General features: G+C 42.4%; 1 protein-coding gene across 1 annotated transcript in view; it reads right to left on the minus strand.

The window, feature by feature from the left end:
* mfap2 (microfibril associated protein 2) overlaps positions 1-17818 on the minus strand; it is a 49143-nt gene that overhangs the window by 23458 nt on the left and 7867 nt on the right. The window contains exons 2-5 of the mRNA XM_043675438.2: positions 17319-17408; positions 14988-15074; positions 12523-12558; positions 1517-1558 (exon numbers count right to left, since the gene is read on the minus strand). Of these exons, the coding sequence (XP_043531373.1) occupies positions 1517-1558; positions 12523-12558; positions 14988-15074; positions 17319-17361 (208 nt within the window). The 5' untranslated portion in view covers positions 17362-17408. The remainder of the gene's footprint in view (positions 1-1516; positions 1559-12522; positions 12559-14987; positions 15075-17318; positions 17409-17818) is intronic.

Genomic DNA, 17818 nt, shown 5'->3' on the forward strand with positions numbered 1-17818 from the left:
TACAGAGAAGTCTCAACTTCCCTGGTCATATGTTAAGGAACTTTTTTTATGTCCATTTCATCAAGGATGCTGAGGCTAATTACATGACTGAACTTCTGATATACACTTGCAGTAGACAAGGTCCTGACTGAGGAAATCAAGTTGGAAACATAAGGACATGAGAAATAAGAGCAGGTATATGCCATTTGGTCCCTTGAACCTACTCCACCATGCACTAAGATCATTACTGATCTGACTGTAGTTTTAACTCCATTTTCTTGTGTTTGCTCCCTCCATTACCCATGATTCCTCGTAAATCAAAAATATCTCTAACTCAGCCTGGAAAGTATTCGATGATCCAGTCACCACTGCTTTCTGAGGAAGAAAGCTCAAAACATGAAAGACCACCAAGAGAATAAATTTCTTTTTGTTTCTATATTATTGATTTGATTTGATTTGGTTTGATTTGATTTATTTATTGTCACGTATATTTGGTTTTGAGATACAGTGAAAAGTGTTATCGCCAGTCGCTGGTGCCAACTTAAAATACAGACAATTAAACCAAAACATAGAACATAAAGGCAGAAAAATGAACAAATAAAGAAAGTGTGCTCAATCCTACAGTCCTTCTTGTTAAGCGCTCCATCATGGGTCATGGCCTGGTGGCCAGGTACAACACCCCTTTACCACGCCACTGCCACTGGAATGAAAGTCACCACTACTCTGTGCCATCTCACCTCCAACCACGCCCTCGCCACTATGAGTCCTCACTGGACCTCCCCAATGCAGACGCCACCGATGCCACTGGATACCGCAGCTCCCCAAACCCGACTCCGCTGCCACCACGTATCCACTTCAGGCCTACCTCACTGATGCAGCCGCTGCTGACGCCACCGGGTCTTGTACTGGACTCAAACCCGTCTCTGCCACTGCCTGTATGAAACTGCGCCATGAATCGATTAAATGGTAGACACCTTCTTTTGTAACTGTGCCCTAGTTCTACAACCCTCACAAAGAGAAACATCTGCTCAGCATCTACCTTATTAAGAATCTCAGAATCTTATATAATTCAATAAGATTACCATTCATTCTTCTAAACTCTAATGAGTTTAGGATCAACATTTGCTCATAAGATAACCCCTTCTGCCCAGGAATCAACCCAGTCAGCTACCTTCACAGCAAGTATACACCTTATATAAAGAGACAGACACTGAGCATTGCTCTAGGTGCATTCTCAACAGTGTCAAAATATAAGAAGCAAGACTCCATTCTCTCCTGTAGTAAAGGTCAAAGTAAAATCCTTATACAAAAGAAATGTCATCATTGTTTCCTGTGTTCTATGTTGTGACAGGAGAAATCGGGTACCAGCAACCTGCACATTTTTACATGTTCGGAGGATGTAATGGTGAAAGATATCCACAAGGAAAAGTCAAATGAGGAGCAAAGCTGGCCAACAAATTATAGTAAACCAGTAACAAAGGCTCAAGCATTCTTTAAACTGAAACCATAGTGAATGTGTGATCATTTCATTACTCACCAAGGGGGCCAGGCTCTGTCGGTTCTGTTTCAAAATTTGCAACTGTTAAAAGAAAAGAATCAAAGTTAGTTCACCAACTAATTATTTAAACAGGATCTTCCCAACACCCATAAGATGATTGATAAATGAAGTGGGCAGGAGGGATTTTTATGAGAATATCCAACTTGTTACAAGTTCATTTAACATTATTGCTCTGCCTGCTGACATCGGCTGTGAGTCCACCAATGCTCCAAATTTAAAAATCCCATTCCTGTATTCAGATCACTCCATGGCCTCACCCCTACCTATCTGTAACCTCCTCCAGTCCCTACAGTATTCCCTATCTCTGTAACCTCCTCCAGTCCCGACAGTACTCCCTATCTCTGTAACCTCCTCCAGCCCCTACAGTATTCCCTATCTCTATAACCTCCCCAAGCCCCAACAACACTCCATATCTCCATAACCTTCTCCAGCCCCCACAACACTTTCTCTGCACTTTAGGTCTCATGGAATACAGGGAGAACTAGCCATTTGCATAAAGAACTGGCTCAAAGGTAGAAGACAGAGGGTGGTGGTGGAGGGTTGTTTTTCAGACTGGAGGTCTGTGACTAGTGGAGTGCCACAAGGATCGGTGCTGGGTCCACTACTTTTCATCATTTATATAAATGATTTGGATGTGAGCATAAGAGGTACAGTTAGTAAGTTTGCTGATGACACCAAAATTGGAGGTGTAGTGGACAGTGAAGAAGTGTCCAGTGAAGACAGTGGACAACGGGATGGGCCAATGGCAGATGGGCCAATGGCAGATGGAGTTTAATTCAGATAAATGTGAGGTGCTGCATTTTGGGAAAGCAAATCTTAGCAGGACTTATATACTTAATGGTAAGGTCCTAGGGAGTGTTGCTGAACAAAGAGACCTTGGAGAGCAGGTTCATAGCTCCTGGAAAGTGGAGTCGCAGGTAGATAGGATAGTGAAGAAGGTGTTTGGTATGCTTTCCTTTATTGGTCAGAGTATTGAGTACAGGAATTGGGAGGTCATGTTGCGGCTGTACAGGACATTGGTTAGGCCACTGTTGGAATATTGCATTCAATTCTGGTCTTCTTCCTATCGGACGTTTGTGAAACTTGAAAGGGTTCAGAAAAGATTTACAAGGATTTTGCCAGGGTTGGAGCATTTGAGCTATAGGGAGAGGCTGAACAGGCTGGAGCCATTTTCCCTGGAGCATCAGGGGCTGAGGTTTATAAAATCATGAAGAGTATGGATAGGATAAATAGACAAAGTCTTTTCCCTGGGGTGGGGGAGTCCAAAACTAGAGGGCATAGGTTTAGGTTGAGAGGGGAAAGTTATAAAAGAGACTTAAGGGGCAACTTTTTCACTCAGAGGATGGTATATGTATGGAATGAGCTGCCAGAGGATATGGTGGAGACCAGTACAATTGCAACATTTAAAAGGCATCTGGATCGTTATATGAACAGGAAGGGTTTGGAGGGATATGGGCCGGGTGTTGGCAGGTGGGACTAGATTGGGTTGGGATATCTGGTCGGCGTGGACAAGTTGGACCAAAGGGTCTGTTTCCGTGTTGTACATCTCTATGACTCAGTCCTTGTCTCTTGTGTATCCCCAGTTTTCTTTAGCTCTTCTTTGACAGTCCTGTCTTCCATTATCCATGCCATAAGGTGTCTTCCTAAATCTCTCCACCTCTCCGTCTTTCTTTGTGACCCTCCTTCAAAGCTATCTCCTTGACTCAATTTTGGTCACTGTCCCAACATTTCTTTCTTTGGCTTACTGTCAATTTAGGTCTTACAATGTTGTCATGAAATGATTGGGATGTTTTATGTTAAAGGCACTAGGTAAATATAAGTTGTTGAATAATAAAAACTTAGACATCATGGTATTTGAGAGTTTTGTTTATCCCCTTTAACTTGCTTTAACCAATTTTCTTGCCTCATGTCCTGAAGGTGTTGAGTTCTTTTCTCCAATGCCTCAGTCAAATGCTCTCTCTTTGTACGGAAGCCTGACCATTTTCGGTGTCAGGCTTGGCAAATGGAAATATCAGTTTCGTCCTCAACTGCCATGAATTGAAATACACTTTGCAGCGAGGGAAAAATATTGTCCTGCTCACTCTCCCTACTACAGGAAGCAAGAGAATTGGTTAAAGAAAGCTGTCAGTCACAATGTGGTCTCAATATTGGGGAAATGAAGCGTAGAGTGGGTGACTGCTTTGCACCTACATTCTTTCTGCAAAAATGACCCTGAGCTTCCAGTTGCCTGCCATTTCAACACCCCACCCTGTTCCCTGGCCAACATCTCTATCTCAGGCTTGCTGCAGTGCTCCAGCAAAGCTCAGCACAAGCTGGAAGAACAGCACCTCATTTTCCACTTGCCAACTATGCATTCTTCCAGACTAAATATCGAGTTCAACAATCTTAGAGCATGAGCACATTCTCCCTTGTTCTTATCCCAAACCCCACGACCAGGCCTTATCATCACATGGACTGCTACCACACACAACCATTGTCAGCCATTAATAGTCTCCATTAGCAGCTATTCGTTCTCTCAGACTGACCTCAGATGCTGCCTGACCAGCTGTGCTTTTCCAGCACCACACTCTCTACTTTAATACCCCGCTGTCCACACACACACACACACCTCTGTATAAATACCAACTCTTTCCTAGCTGCCATTAGTTCTGAAGAAGGGTCACAGGATCTGAAATGTTAAGTCTGAATTTTCTACACAGATTCTGCCAGGCCTGCTGAGCTTTTCCAGCAATTTCTGTTTTGGTTTTGATTTCCACTACCACAGTTCTTTCGGATTTTTGTTTAATGTATTTCCCTTCTTTGACCCAGGGATGCTGAGACAGACTATTATCTAACCCAGCACAGAATGTCAATCAAGCCTGGAATCTCTCTATCTGTACAGTTACTTAACATACAGAGTCCCCAGCATTGGAAGAGTTTCATAAATCTGAGTGAGGTTGGGTACGGTGTGACTATTACTGGCATGATGGTTTTGTGTAATGTGTTACATGCGATATCTTGGTCTCTTCAGTGCCCTTTATCACTTAATCCATCAGAAACTCTGAGTGCTGGACTTGTGGAAAGATTACTTATGGAAAACATCTGGAACCCATAAGTGAATGAATAAAGCAGGTTCATTACCAAAGGACCAAGTAATCCCTGGACCCTACACCAATCTCCTCAAAATATGTATTTGTCTGGCAACTGAATTTCTAGCAACTGCTTTGGTGAGGGCATGGTCACTAGAATTCACAAGAAATTTAGAACTAGGAAAGGTCATTCTTTCCATCAATGGTTCTCCATCTTAAGTGGCTCTACAGTCACCCACATTCTTTATCTTCAATAACATCCTCCAGTCTACTTCACTGCAAACCCAAATTCATCCATTTAATATTCTACCAGAGAGCTATGTTATTTTCAATCAACCTGTTCAGAGGTGTTATTACACCCCACTGGAACTGATGGAACTTGAACCCTAGTCTCTCAGTCCAGGGGTAGGGACACTACTACTGCACTACAAGAGGGCTCCCAGAGACCATGTATAATCTATGATATTATTAAAAACTGCTGATAGTATATTAGACAAAATCAGACCCATGTTTAATTAACATGGTCACTGTAACATAGTCACACAAGCGTGCAGAGTTTATTTAACAACAGAAGTTCATTAAAGACATTAAAAAAAAATAAACCAAGTTATCTAAGATAGAGATCACAATTTGAAAGACCTTAAAACACAAAGTAAAACAAAGTCTTTTCCATGTCCCAACACCATGACTTCACAGAAATTCAACTCAGCTGGTTCTCTCCAGTTCTTTTCTCTGATCTGCGAAGTCTTCTTAAATAAATATGCAAAATATGGAGAGCTTGAACTTTCTCAGCTTCTAATAATCTGGAGATTTCTAATCAAATACCCATGTTATGGAAGTTGCAAAAACTATATATTTTTTAACTGAGGTAATGTATTCTCTTAACTGCTCTGAAAAACTCCTCTCTAAAGGAGTGGTAATGACCCAGTCAGATCTCCTCTGAGCTACCTAATAACTTTCCATCTCTGGATTTTCTTATCTAAATTCAATGCTTGATTATCCTGAAAAAAAAACAAGTTAATGGTCCACAATGTTTACCCCACCTGTTGTAAACTACTACAGATAAAACAATCTCCCATTAATACTCCAGGAGGCCTCTGCTCTCTGACACAAACTGGGATAAGGTCACTATTCCAAAAGGACTGTGTGAGCTTTTTTTGAACTCTTCTGAAAAGTAAGTAACCCCACATGCCACTATTTTAAAATCCAAACTCTAAAAATGATACTCAGACACTTTTCATCACAATGTTCTGCATCACAACTGTAACTAAACTTACAAAATTATTTAATTCGTTGTAAAGTTCTTTTGTATGTACTGAGCTGATGTAAGGCATGAGATAAATGCAAGGTGAATTTTATTTCTTCTCTCTCTTTATCACTCAAATCTTCTCTGGCTTATGTATTTCCTCATGTTCCAAACCCAACCAAGCAAACAGTCTTACATATCTATTGTGTACCATTGTAGTTGTCCAGATTAAGTCATCATCTCACAGAAGGAAAATATCACATTGTATTTAATCATCATATTTATTATTGCATTTGTCTCCAGGCCAAGAGGTTGTGGGTTCATTCCAGATTAGAACAAAATTTAGGCTGATACTTCATAATGCTGAAGGAATGCCACATTGTTGGAACTGTTGTCCTTCTCAAAAGATAATTGAAAGAGGCCCTATGTTCAAAGCAATGACATGATGCAGCTAATAACATGTGAATCTTGTGCCAGAAGACTCTAATCTTGTTTCCAGATCATTTTAAAGTTAATTTATGAGGAAAATCTTTCTCCCAACTTTGGTTGTTTTTTATTTGTCATGGGATACAAGTGTTACTGGCTGAGCCAGCATTTATTGCCCATCCCTAACTGCATTGAGAAGGTGGTAGTGTGTTGGTGTTTTGTACACCCACAGTCTGTGGGGTGTAGGTACTTCCGCAATGCTTTTAGGAAGAGAGATCCATCATTTTGACTCATGGACAGTGAACAAATAACAATACAGTTCAACAGCAAGATGATGTGTGACATTGTAGGTGGTAGTGTTCCTATATATGCTGCCCTTTTAGGTTGAGGTCACAGGTTTCGATGTTTCTCTCTGAGGAGTCTTGGTGAGTTACTGCAGTGCACTTGTGGATGGTACACACTGTGTATTGATGGTAAAAAGAATGAATGTTGAAGGTAATAGATGGGTTCCAAATCAAACAGGCTGCTTTGTCCTGAATGGTGTCAAACTTCTTTTGTGTTGAAAGAGCTGCACTCAGTTAGACAAGTGGGGAATATTTGATCACACTCATGTTTTGTGCCCTGTAGATGGTGGAGAGGCAGGGAGGAGTCAGGAGGTGAGTTACTCACTGCAGAATTCCTAGCCTCTGACCTGCTCTTTTGGCTACAGTATTTCTATGTCTGGCCCATTTCAGTTTCTGGTCAATGGCAAAACTCCTGTGGTATTGATAATGTGGGATTCAGCGATGGTAACACCATTGAATGTTAAGGGCTGATGCTTAGATTCTCTATTGTTGGAGACAGTCATTGCCTGGAACTCATGTGACATGAATGTCACTTGCCATTTTTCAGCCCAAGCCTGAATGTTGCCCAGGTATTGCTGCATGCGGATACTTCTGAAGGGTTGTGAATTGTGATGAACATTGTGCAATCCACAGCAAGCATCTGTACTTTTGCACTTTTGAACTTTTGATGGAGGGAAGGTCATTGTTCAAGCAGCTGGAGATGGTAGGGCCTACAACACTATCCTGAGGAATATCTTCAGAGATGTCATGGAGCTTGAGATGACCAAACTCCCACAACCGCAAAGACTTTCTCTGTATTCGCCATGATTTCGACCAGTAGAGAGCATTCTGCCCCAATTTTAACTGACTTCAATTTTACTCCAGCTCCTTGATGCCATACTCAGTCAAATTTGGCTTTGACGTCAAGGACAGTAACTATCACCTCACCTCTGGAATTCAGCTCTTTTGTTCATGTTTATACTGAGGTCAGAACCTGAATGGCCCAGGTTGATCCCAACTGCGTGTCAGTAATAGATTATTCCTATATCAACGCTGCTTGATAGCATTATTAATGATACCTTCCGTCACTTTGTTGAAGATTGAAAAGAGACTGACAGGGCGGTCATTGGTTGGGTTGGATTTGTCCTGCTTTTTAGACACAGGACATACGTGGGCAATCTTCCGTATTTTCAAGTAAACGTCCGTGTTGTAGCTCTGCAGGAACAACCTAGCTTGGAGCACGGCTAGTTCTGGATCACAATCTTCATCACTATTGCCGGAATATTGTCAGGGCCAATAGTCTTTGTAATATCCAGTGTCTCCAGCTGTTTCTTGATATCATGTGGAGTGAATCGAATTGGCTGAAGACTGGCATCTATAATGCTTGAGACCTCTGGAGGAGGTTGAGATGGATCATACACTTGGCACTTCTGGCTGAAGATTGCTGCGAATGCTTCAACCTAATTTTTTGATGTGGCAGACACCCCATCATTAAGGTTGGCGATACTTATGGAACCTCCACCTCCTATCCATTTTTTAATTATCCACTATCATTCACAAGTGGATGTAGAGAGTATAGATCTAAACTGTTGATTGTGAGATTGCTTAGCCACCTACTGGATGCTGTTTCCATTGTGTGCATGAGTGTAGTCCTGTGTTGTAGTGTCACCTTATTCTTGGGCATGCCTGGTGCTGGTCCTGGCATGCCCTGCTGCACTCTTCATTGAATCAGGGTTGATCCTTTGATTTGATGGTAATGGTGGCACGAGAGATATACTGAGCCTTGAAGTTACAAATTATGGTTGAGTTCAATTCAGCTACTGCTGATAGTCCACAGCACATCAAGGATGCCCTGTTTTAAGTTGAAAAGTTTTTTTTTCCATTTAGCACAGTGGCATTGCAACACAATTTGATGGAGGGTAGCCTCACTGTGAAGATGGGACTTGTTGCTCTTGCTGTGGGACTCATTTTAGCTCTGGGATTAGGATCTAGGCTCAGCTCAGCTATTTTTTTTCTATAATTTTTGACTGCACTGCGGAGACACTGAGGGAATTTGTAACCAGTGTGACAATACCCAGATTACACAAGTGACTGTACTTCAAAAAAATACGTAATTGATGGATCCCCAGATTGTGAAAGATGCTATAAACTGCATATTTAATTTGTTCCATCAGGAAAGAAGGGGTGTGGGGAGGAAAACCCAACTTTTGGGCCCATGCGGAACTTATTTCACTGACACGCACTGTGCACGATGTTGCCAATACTGTTTTCCCTTGACACTGATGGCTGTGTACAGGCTCCATACTCATTTACACAGGATTCCCCTGGGCAATGCTTGACAATAGTGTAAACAACTGCGATGCTGTCCAGATGCAGCTCGGACCATGCCACAACTATTAACAAAGAAGAAATGCAGACCGAGAAACAGCTGGACCCAATTGCACCACACTAATATCTACTGGCACATACCCAGCTCGCTGCGAATGTTCCTCGCATTCTTTCAGTTCAATCCTTTATTCTCCTTCACCGCCTCGCCCCCCCCCTGCCCCCCACCCCCAGCCCCCGCCACAATCTCCCAGCCAAACTGCTCCAGTCTCCCTTCACAAGGCCCCCAGCACCTTGACAGGTCTTGCCATCTTGCCTCTGACAGAACTATCCTGTCTTGTGGCCTTCCTTAGCTCAAGAGCCAATGCTACATTCCCCACTTATCCCAGTTCCACTTCCCTGCTCGTGTGCCTCTTCTCCCCCCCTTCAGATTTCCAGTCAATATGTGGAAAAAAAAGAACTTTGAGAAGTTCCTTAATCATTGCCGGCTGAAAATCAGCTCCAACAATTTGTTGCTTTGTAAACAGGTATGAAAATTGGGCCTTGTTTGTGAAAATTCGACATAATTTCTTTGCCTGTGTTATCTGATGTGCAGTGAGCAAGGAAAGGAATGTACCATTTTCACGAGAGCATAGGGAGACAAGCACGTTCCAGTAAATCCCTCATCTCACAAGGAGTGAGTCTGAATTTCAGCCCAGCCTCTTAAAAAGATTTTTTAACAAAAATTCATTCACAGGATGTCAGCATGATTGGCAAGGCGAGTGTTTCTCATCCCCAGCCCCAACTGCCCTTCAGCACATGGCAGTGAGCCAATTCTTGAAATGCTGCAGTTCATATGGTGTTGGCACATCTTCAATATTTCAGAGAGGGAGTGTCAGGATTTTGACCCAGTGACAGTGAAGGAACAGCAATTAGATTTCCTGTAGGAAGGTGCTGTTGAAGGAGGCTTGACAAATTGCTGCAGTGCATGTGGTAGATAGTACAAACTGATGATACAGGGTGTGAATATTTAAAGATTGTGGTTGGGTTGCCATCAAAGGGTCACTTTATCCTGAATGTTGATGTGGAGTGTTTTTGGAACTGTACTCAAGCAAGTGGTAAGTATTCTATTAGCTCTAACATGTACCTTGTAGGCAGTGGACAGGCTTTTGGGATTCAGGAAGTTTACTCACTGCAAAATTCCTAGCTTCTGACTTGTTATTACAGCCATAGTGGATGATCCAGTTACATTTCTGGCAAATGGGTGATTCCACCCCAGGATGTCAATGGTGCATGATTCAATGATAATAGGCACTTTGTACGACACAAATGTTACGTGCCATGTAGCAACCCAAACCCAAGTGTTGTCCTTGACTTGCTGAAAGAGGGCACAGAAGACTTGCAAATGGAATAGAACCCTTTGTAATCAACAAACTATTCACGATCTTATGTTGGAAGAAAGGTCATTGACAAAGCAGCAGGTTGGGCCCATGATACCAAAAGTGCAAAATTTGGACTTATTTCGGAATGCCAGTCAGCAGCTAGGGTGGCAAAGCATACACAACAACATAGGATGACCTGATTCAGAAATGGGGAACTCATAAACAATGCAAATGATAACATAATTAAGAAATGGAGAAGACTACTGTCACACTCTCTGATGGTCCTGATTCACATCAATGCATCTCTGTAAACCTTTTATGCAGAATACACACACATTGCTTACTGTCTCCAAAAAGGCAGTACCAGGTCTCTGCATTATAATTACTGTACTATAATATAATTACCAGTCCATCAGAGACCATTGTGCTGTAGCCTTTGCCTACCTAATACTATTGAGTTGTAACTGTTAGTGAAAACATATATAAACTCTGCTCCTTTTAACCTTGGTGCAGAAGCATTCAGATTGCCCAGCATTTGCTCCCCACATCCATAATAAAGACACCACTTCACTATTGCAATTGGACTTCAAGTGCTGAAATTTTATGAGTATTTCTTTGACCTTGCAAAACTACCCTAAGGAACTCCTGCAGCAATGCCCTAGTCTGAGATAATTGACCTCCAACAACCACCACCAAACTTCTTTTATGTTCGCAATGGTTCCTGGCAGTATAGAATTTTCCACCAATTCCCATTGACTTTAGTTTTGCTAAGGCCTATTAGCATCATACTTGGTGAAATGTTGCTTTGATGGCAACAGCAATCGGTCTCATCTCACCTTTCTTTTGAATTCAGCTTTTTTTCTGCCTTTTTTAGATCAAAGATTCTAATGAAGTCTGAATGGTCCTGGCAGAACCCCAACATAGCAGCGGTGGACAATTTCTTGCAGAGTAAATGTTGTGTGATAACATTGAACTGATGCTTTTTATCAACTTGCAGATGTTTGAAAGTATTGATGGGGTATGTGGTAATTGACCAGATTCAATTTCTCTTGCATTTTATAGAAAGGACATACCTGGGCAAATTTCCACATTGTTGGGGTTGATGTTGCAGTAATGTTGGAACAGCTTGGCTAAGGCACGGCCGGTTCTGTAGCACAAGTCTCCAGCATTTCAGCCAGGATGTTGTCAGGGCCCATTGCCTTTACAGTGTCCAATACGCTCAGCCATTTCCTGATATTCACATGGAGTACATCGAATTGATGAAATCTTGCTTCTGTGATGACAACAGCATCAGGAGGAACCTGCAGCAGATCATACGTTTAGCTCCTCTGCCTGAAGACGTTTGCAAATGCTTCACTTTTGCACTCTCAGGCTGGGCTCCCAAGTCATTGAGGAAGGGAATAGTGGTGAAGCTTCCTCCTGCAGTTAGTGTTTTCATTGTTCACCACCCTTCATGACTATTTGAGTCAGAACTGCAGAGCTTCTTTGGTTGTGAGACTGCTCACTTCTGAAGAATGAAACTTTTGCTGTTAGGCGTGAATGTGATCTTGTGTTGCAGCTGCACCAGGCATGCTCTTCCACAGTTCAGAAGCAGGGAAATAAAGACTCAAGGAGAAAAGTACATTTTTCATTAAGGCAATCAGGAAGATGGCGGCAGAGTGGGAATGCCACTGGATTGGCAATGAGGAGGCACAGACTAATGGTCTGGAGACATGGGTTTGAATCCCATGTAGTAGCTGGTGGAATTTCAATTCAATTCATGACTAAATCTGGTCTTAGTAATGATGACCATGTCAACCAGCAGTGTTTATTGTTTACAAACCCATTTGTTTTACTAACTTTTCTTCAAAGAAAATTAGCTGTTCTTACCTAGTCAGGCCTAGTGACTCCATTCTCCGAGAAATGTGGTTGATCCTTAATTGCCCCCTGACCTGGCCTCAGTTCAACGGCAATAAAGAGTAGGCAATAAGCACCCTGTTAGTGAAGCTCATATCCCATGAAAGAATAAAGAATAAAAAACAAGGTTCAGCTGAGAAGGGTGTTTAAAAACAAATTGCTAATTATATAAACTGCAGTTATGGAGTTTATCTCTGACATTGAGGCTGTCACTGTTGAACTGAACTCTTGAGTGTAGAACACTGGCGTGGAGTAGTGTACATGCACAGTATTCCAAGTCCATTATCTTGTGCCAGGAGAAGCTATTTGATGTAAATCAAAGTACAATTCCAATCCTTACCAGTATAATCAAAATCTGGACTATATTCTTCGCCACCTGGAGAAAAGAGAAAAGAACAGTCATCATTGTCAGGTCATAAATGTCCTTTTGTTAAAAAAACACAGGCATAATGATGTGCCTTCTTACTATGTTTAACCAACAACCTAAAGCCCATGATTTCCATGGGGAGGGTCGTTGGTCTCCTGTCGTAACATTGCGAGAAACGCCAGAGAAACAGCAGAAATGGACAATTTCACTCGTGCTCTCTGCAAATGCTATGGTGGGAGATGAGGAACCCTTTTGTGTAATTCTACACCTTTTACCTCTGCTGAAACTCCTTAATCCCAGAGAAATGATACTCTACTATATTTAGCTTGTTACCTTACTTGTTGCAGATCCAATACAGCAATGGGACAAGCAGGACATGGGGGGCATTTGGTAGGTAAATGGCAAAGATGAGAAGGAGGTAGAGACCTGAAATCATCTTAGTTGTGAACCTTCTTGATAATAATGATAAAAAGGCCATTTGTTGATGCTGAGGGTGGCAATGGTGCATTGAAAGCCAGCTATGAGTTGTTCCTGCTTAGAACATCTGCCTGAGTTCTCTCCAGCTCACCCTCTTGTACCATTTGCTTCTTTACTTCAAGGCAACATTTCAAACATTGATCATCCCAGATCAATTACATTGGGTTGGAGAGGATGTACTGATTTTTCAGAGCTCACGGCATCTTGAGGACTAACGATTAGGCACAAACATTGAACCTTTACAGTGAAGACTGGGACCAAAGTTTTTAGAGTTGCTAATGGTTTTGGAATTGGAGGTCTCAGAATCCACACCCAAACAAAGGGATGCAGATGCAAGCTCAGAGCAGGGACTGATAGGTGTGACTCTCAAACTGTGCAGCAACATCAGGGAGGGTTTCTATGCAGTGCTGCTCCCGATGGAGTCATGTGTCACTTTAAGGAAATCTGCAGCAGGTTCTACCATCACCCCATTCAATACCAACAAACCTGGGACCACTCAGTAAATCTACCTACTCCAAAGCATGGACAACAGCTCTGAGAACATTAGGAGAGACAAAATAGCCAACGTCCTCTATGACAATTACCTCCTATTGATGGGTGCAGCTGTCTCTCTGGTTTTGATGACTGCCATTAGATCGGTCATCCCATTGATCAGTGGTGTCAAAAGCTCAGCAGAGTATACATAGCTGAGGTTCACCTACCTGTTGATTTAAGGCAACAGCATATGTCAAGCCTCTGGCCTTCCTACACGTAGCACCTCATAAATAAAATATGGGTACGTTATTAAACTAACCAGGAACAAGCTCATGAGATGCAGCTTGTGTCTTCTATGGGGTGTAAGACTGGAATAACATCTGGGTGACTGCAGCATCCTTAAATGCAGCCGTTAGCCCATGTCATGTTGCTCCTCTGCTCTCTGATAATGTGTGCCTGAAGGACACATTATATACCTGCTCCTGAGACTCTGTCGACTGCAGAAAGGGGGTGGAAAGGGGCAAAATCTGGCTGAAGCTAAGTCAGCATCTGTGAGCAGAATGAAGGAAAAATATGGGTTTCCCAAATGCAAGTCGCTATTCAAATTCTGGACTTTTCAGGCTCAGAAACCTCGTATTTTTTTTAACTGTAATGGATCAATCTCAGATTCAGTTTTCCAGACTATAAAACCAGTAAACCCAGAACTGCAGCACCACTGATCTTCATTTGACCAACTGGAAGTGAAATTTAACAAATAAATTGTAGCAAAGTTCAAAAATCTATGGAACTCAAGGAAGCATGTCAATGACCCAATTCTCCTATTTGAAACATTTTCTTGTGCCATTTGTATTCTACTAATGTGCTGTGAAGTGTCTCAGAAAAATCACACCCTTATGTTCAAACTTATTGTATGTGGAGTTAAACACAAGCCCCATCCATCTCAGTACAGAGGAACCTCAATTATCCGAACGACACGGGCAGGGAGTATTTTCTTCGGATAACCAAATATTCGGATAATTGAATGCCAGATAACACAGTTTAGCCAAGCATGAGGACCTTGTGATTTTGTTCAGATAATCCGAAATGTGGACAATCGATGTTCGGACAATCGAGTTTCCTCTGTATTTGGAAATCTCTCTCACTGATCAATCCTGACAAGTGGTGACTCTCTTGGGTGAAATCTGCTGAAATTTGTACCCGATCAGACTTGGGCTTGTACCTGATGCCATGCTTCACCCCTCTATGGTTACAGTGAGATGTACAGTTAGAGAAGCTACAGATGTGGGAGGTACTGTAGCCAACATCACTAAGTAATAGTGTACGATATAAAGGCTGGAAATTTCCTTATTCGTGCTCTGATGCTGTGCTGGAAGTGGAATTGAAACCCTGTACATTCATGAAAACACTAAAATAATGAATACGTAACCACACAGTATTCACATTCCATCAGCATTTAGAATCTGGTGATAAAAACGAGCGGGTCTTACCTGTAAGGCTGTCATATTGTCCATACTGTGGCTGTAGAGGGTACAGGGGAGGTTCCGGCAGATCATCAAACTGACCGTGAAGCATCACTGCAAAGATGAAACAGTTGGTGGGATAGCAATAACATATTCAATTTACTTCAACTTCTCGACAAGGCTAAATTAAAGCATAAATTTCGAGAACTGATCATTACTTCAACCACTTACCTTCTGTCTTGAAGTCAATGGAAATTTGGAGAAATCTAGAAGGGGCCCCAAAATTTCTATTAACCAATTCACACTATTATGTAGAATCAAGATCTACCACTACTCTACAATCTTTCTTTATCCCTCTATTTTATCAAGACCATTTACAATCAGTTTTCTTCTAAACCTCACTTTCCTGTTGCTCCTAGATGATCTTTCTCACCCCATATTCTCAATGTGTTGAAATCTCACTTTATCTTATTCCAACCTACTTTTTCCCAACATTTCAAAGCTGTGGGACTCCTTTCGTAATGTTTTCCTTCCTTTTCTTCCATCACCTGCAGCTTTTTAAAAACACGCACTGGGATCCACTATTCTTCATCATTGTCTCTCCTCTTCAACCTTGATGGTGGCTGCACTCTTCTTATCTTCAGGTCTACATTTACTCATTGCGGGAGAGGCTTCCTGGAATGCTGAATTGGCTCCATGTTTGTATACCCTTCACTTGTAGGCAGTCTGGTGAGGCAGCACAGCAAGTAACAATGAGGCTGAATTTTATGATGGTTTCATCAGGGGCAAAGACACAATTGTACCAGGGGTCACACCATTAGGCTTACTGAAGGATAGATCACTCCACAGAAAGATCCCAGTGATTTGCTCCTGTCACCTTGTCAGGGATGTTCCAACTCCAACCAACGTGGGGCTACTCCTCAAAAGAAACCCCCTACCCTGATTAAGACCATGAGACATAGGAGGAGAAGTAGGCCACTCAGCCCATCAAGTCTGTTCTGCCATTCATGATGATCCTCAACTCCACTTTCCTGCCTTTTTCCTATAACCCTTGATTTCCTTCCTAATTAAAAATCTGGACCAAGTATTACAGATCCAACTCTGTGCCTAACATCTTTTGTCAACAAGTCCTCATGACTTTTTGTAGCAGGAAAGACCTTTTCCCATAATAGTGTGCAATCCAAATCAAAGAACAGAAACTATTCTGATTGTTTCCGGTGCACGGTGGCACAGTGGTTAGCACTGCTGCCTCACAGCACCAGAGACATGGGTTCAATTCCCACCTCAGGCAACTGTCTGTGTGGAATTTACACATTCTCCCCGTGTCTACGTGGGTTTGCTCTGGTTTCCTCCCACAATCCAAAGATGTGCAGGTTAGTTGAATTGGCCATGCTAAATTAGGGGAATGGGTCTGGGTCGGTTGCTCTTCAGAGGGTCGGTGTGGACTTGTTGGGCTGAAGGGCCTGTTTCCACACTGTAACTAATCTAATCTAAACTGATGGTGAAAGCTGAAACATAATTGGAAATATCTTTAATGCAACATCACCTTGATCTGGAATATACCCACGCTTTTGACAAAACCTATTTTTCAGAACAATTTTCCTCTTGCAGTCCGAGTGTGTCAACATCTTCTTGGGGTACAGTCCCATGCAACAGCCAATCAGGAGTTCTCTGGATCTCCTGCCAAAATTAGCCTCACTTACAAGTTTCCATGTAACCATGAGGACATTCCAATTGGATTCTCTCCCATCCTGATTCCAGATCCATCCACAGATGATACAGGACAGATCAGGACCAGAACAGAGTAGATTTTTCGTCACCTATCCAGGAAGTCCCTAAGCCATCTGAATCATAGAAGAAAAATCACAGAATCCCTACAGTGTGGAAACAGGCTGTTTGGCCCAAAAAGCCCACAATAACCCTCCGAAGAGTAACCCACCCAGACCCATTCCCCCTACCCTATTACTCTACATTTACCCCTGAATAATGCACCTAACCTACATATCCCTGAACATATGGGCAATTTAGCATGGCCAATTCACCTAACCTGCACATCTTTGGCTTGTGGGAGGAAGCCAGAGCACCCGGAGGAAACCCACGTAGACAGGGAGAGAATGGGCAAACTCCACACAGACAGTCACCCGAGGCTGGAATCAAACCCGGGATCCTGGCACTGTGAGGCAGTAGTGCTAACCACTGAGCCACTATGCTACCCCTACCTGAAGTGCCAACCTAGAATCAACTAGATGAGCAAATTGAGGAGAAAATGAGAGAATTCAAGATAAAAAATGCATTCAGGAGAAATTCCAGTTGTTCAGTCTAAGTATTTTTGACACTGCGTCATGCTTTTGTACTCACCAGGCAGGCAGAGAAGTACAAGGCAGGCGGCTCTTGCAGCCATGTCTGCAACCAAGATCTGCTTTTTGGGTCGTTAGAATTCCACGCACACTATCATGGACAAACAGATAGGGAGATGTTAGCAGGAAAATGACTGAGAATTGCACAGAATGGATTTGATCAAGCTGCTCCCATTGAGATTCCTCACTGTTTACAGCTATAAACTGAAACCAGGGAACAATCTGCCTAACTCCCCATTAAGTGCACTCAAACAGAACCAAACAAAAGGAGACAATTGAAAGCTCAAGTGCCTCCATTCCTTCCTCCCTCAGTCTGGCAACACAATTCCCATGTGTACCACACACAGTGCATACCAATGCCCGATAGCTATACTCTGAAACAGCATCAGACAAAAGCTGCAATTGCTTCCCAAACACAAAGTCAATCTATTTTTTCCCCCTCTAATTTTTGAATGCCATGGTTTGGATGTACAGCAGAAGGCCTAATTTGGTCACAGCAAT

Source organism: Chiloscyllium plagiosum, unplaced genomic scaffold, assembly GCF_037043375.1.
Source record: "Chiloscyllium plagiosum isolate Xiang-an unplaced genomic scaffold, Cpla_swu_hap1 HiC_scaffold_37, whole genome shotgun sequence".
Taxonomy (NCBI): domain Eukaryota; kingdom Metazoa; phylum Chordata; class Chondrichthyes; order Orectolobiformes; family Hemiscylliidae; genus Chiloscyllium; species Chiloscyllium plagiosum.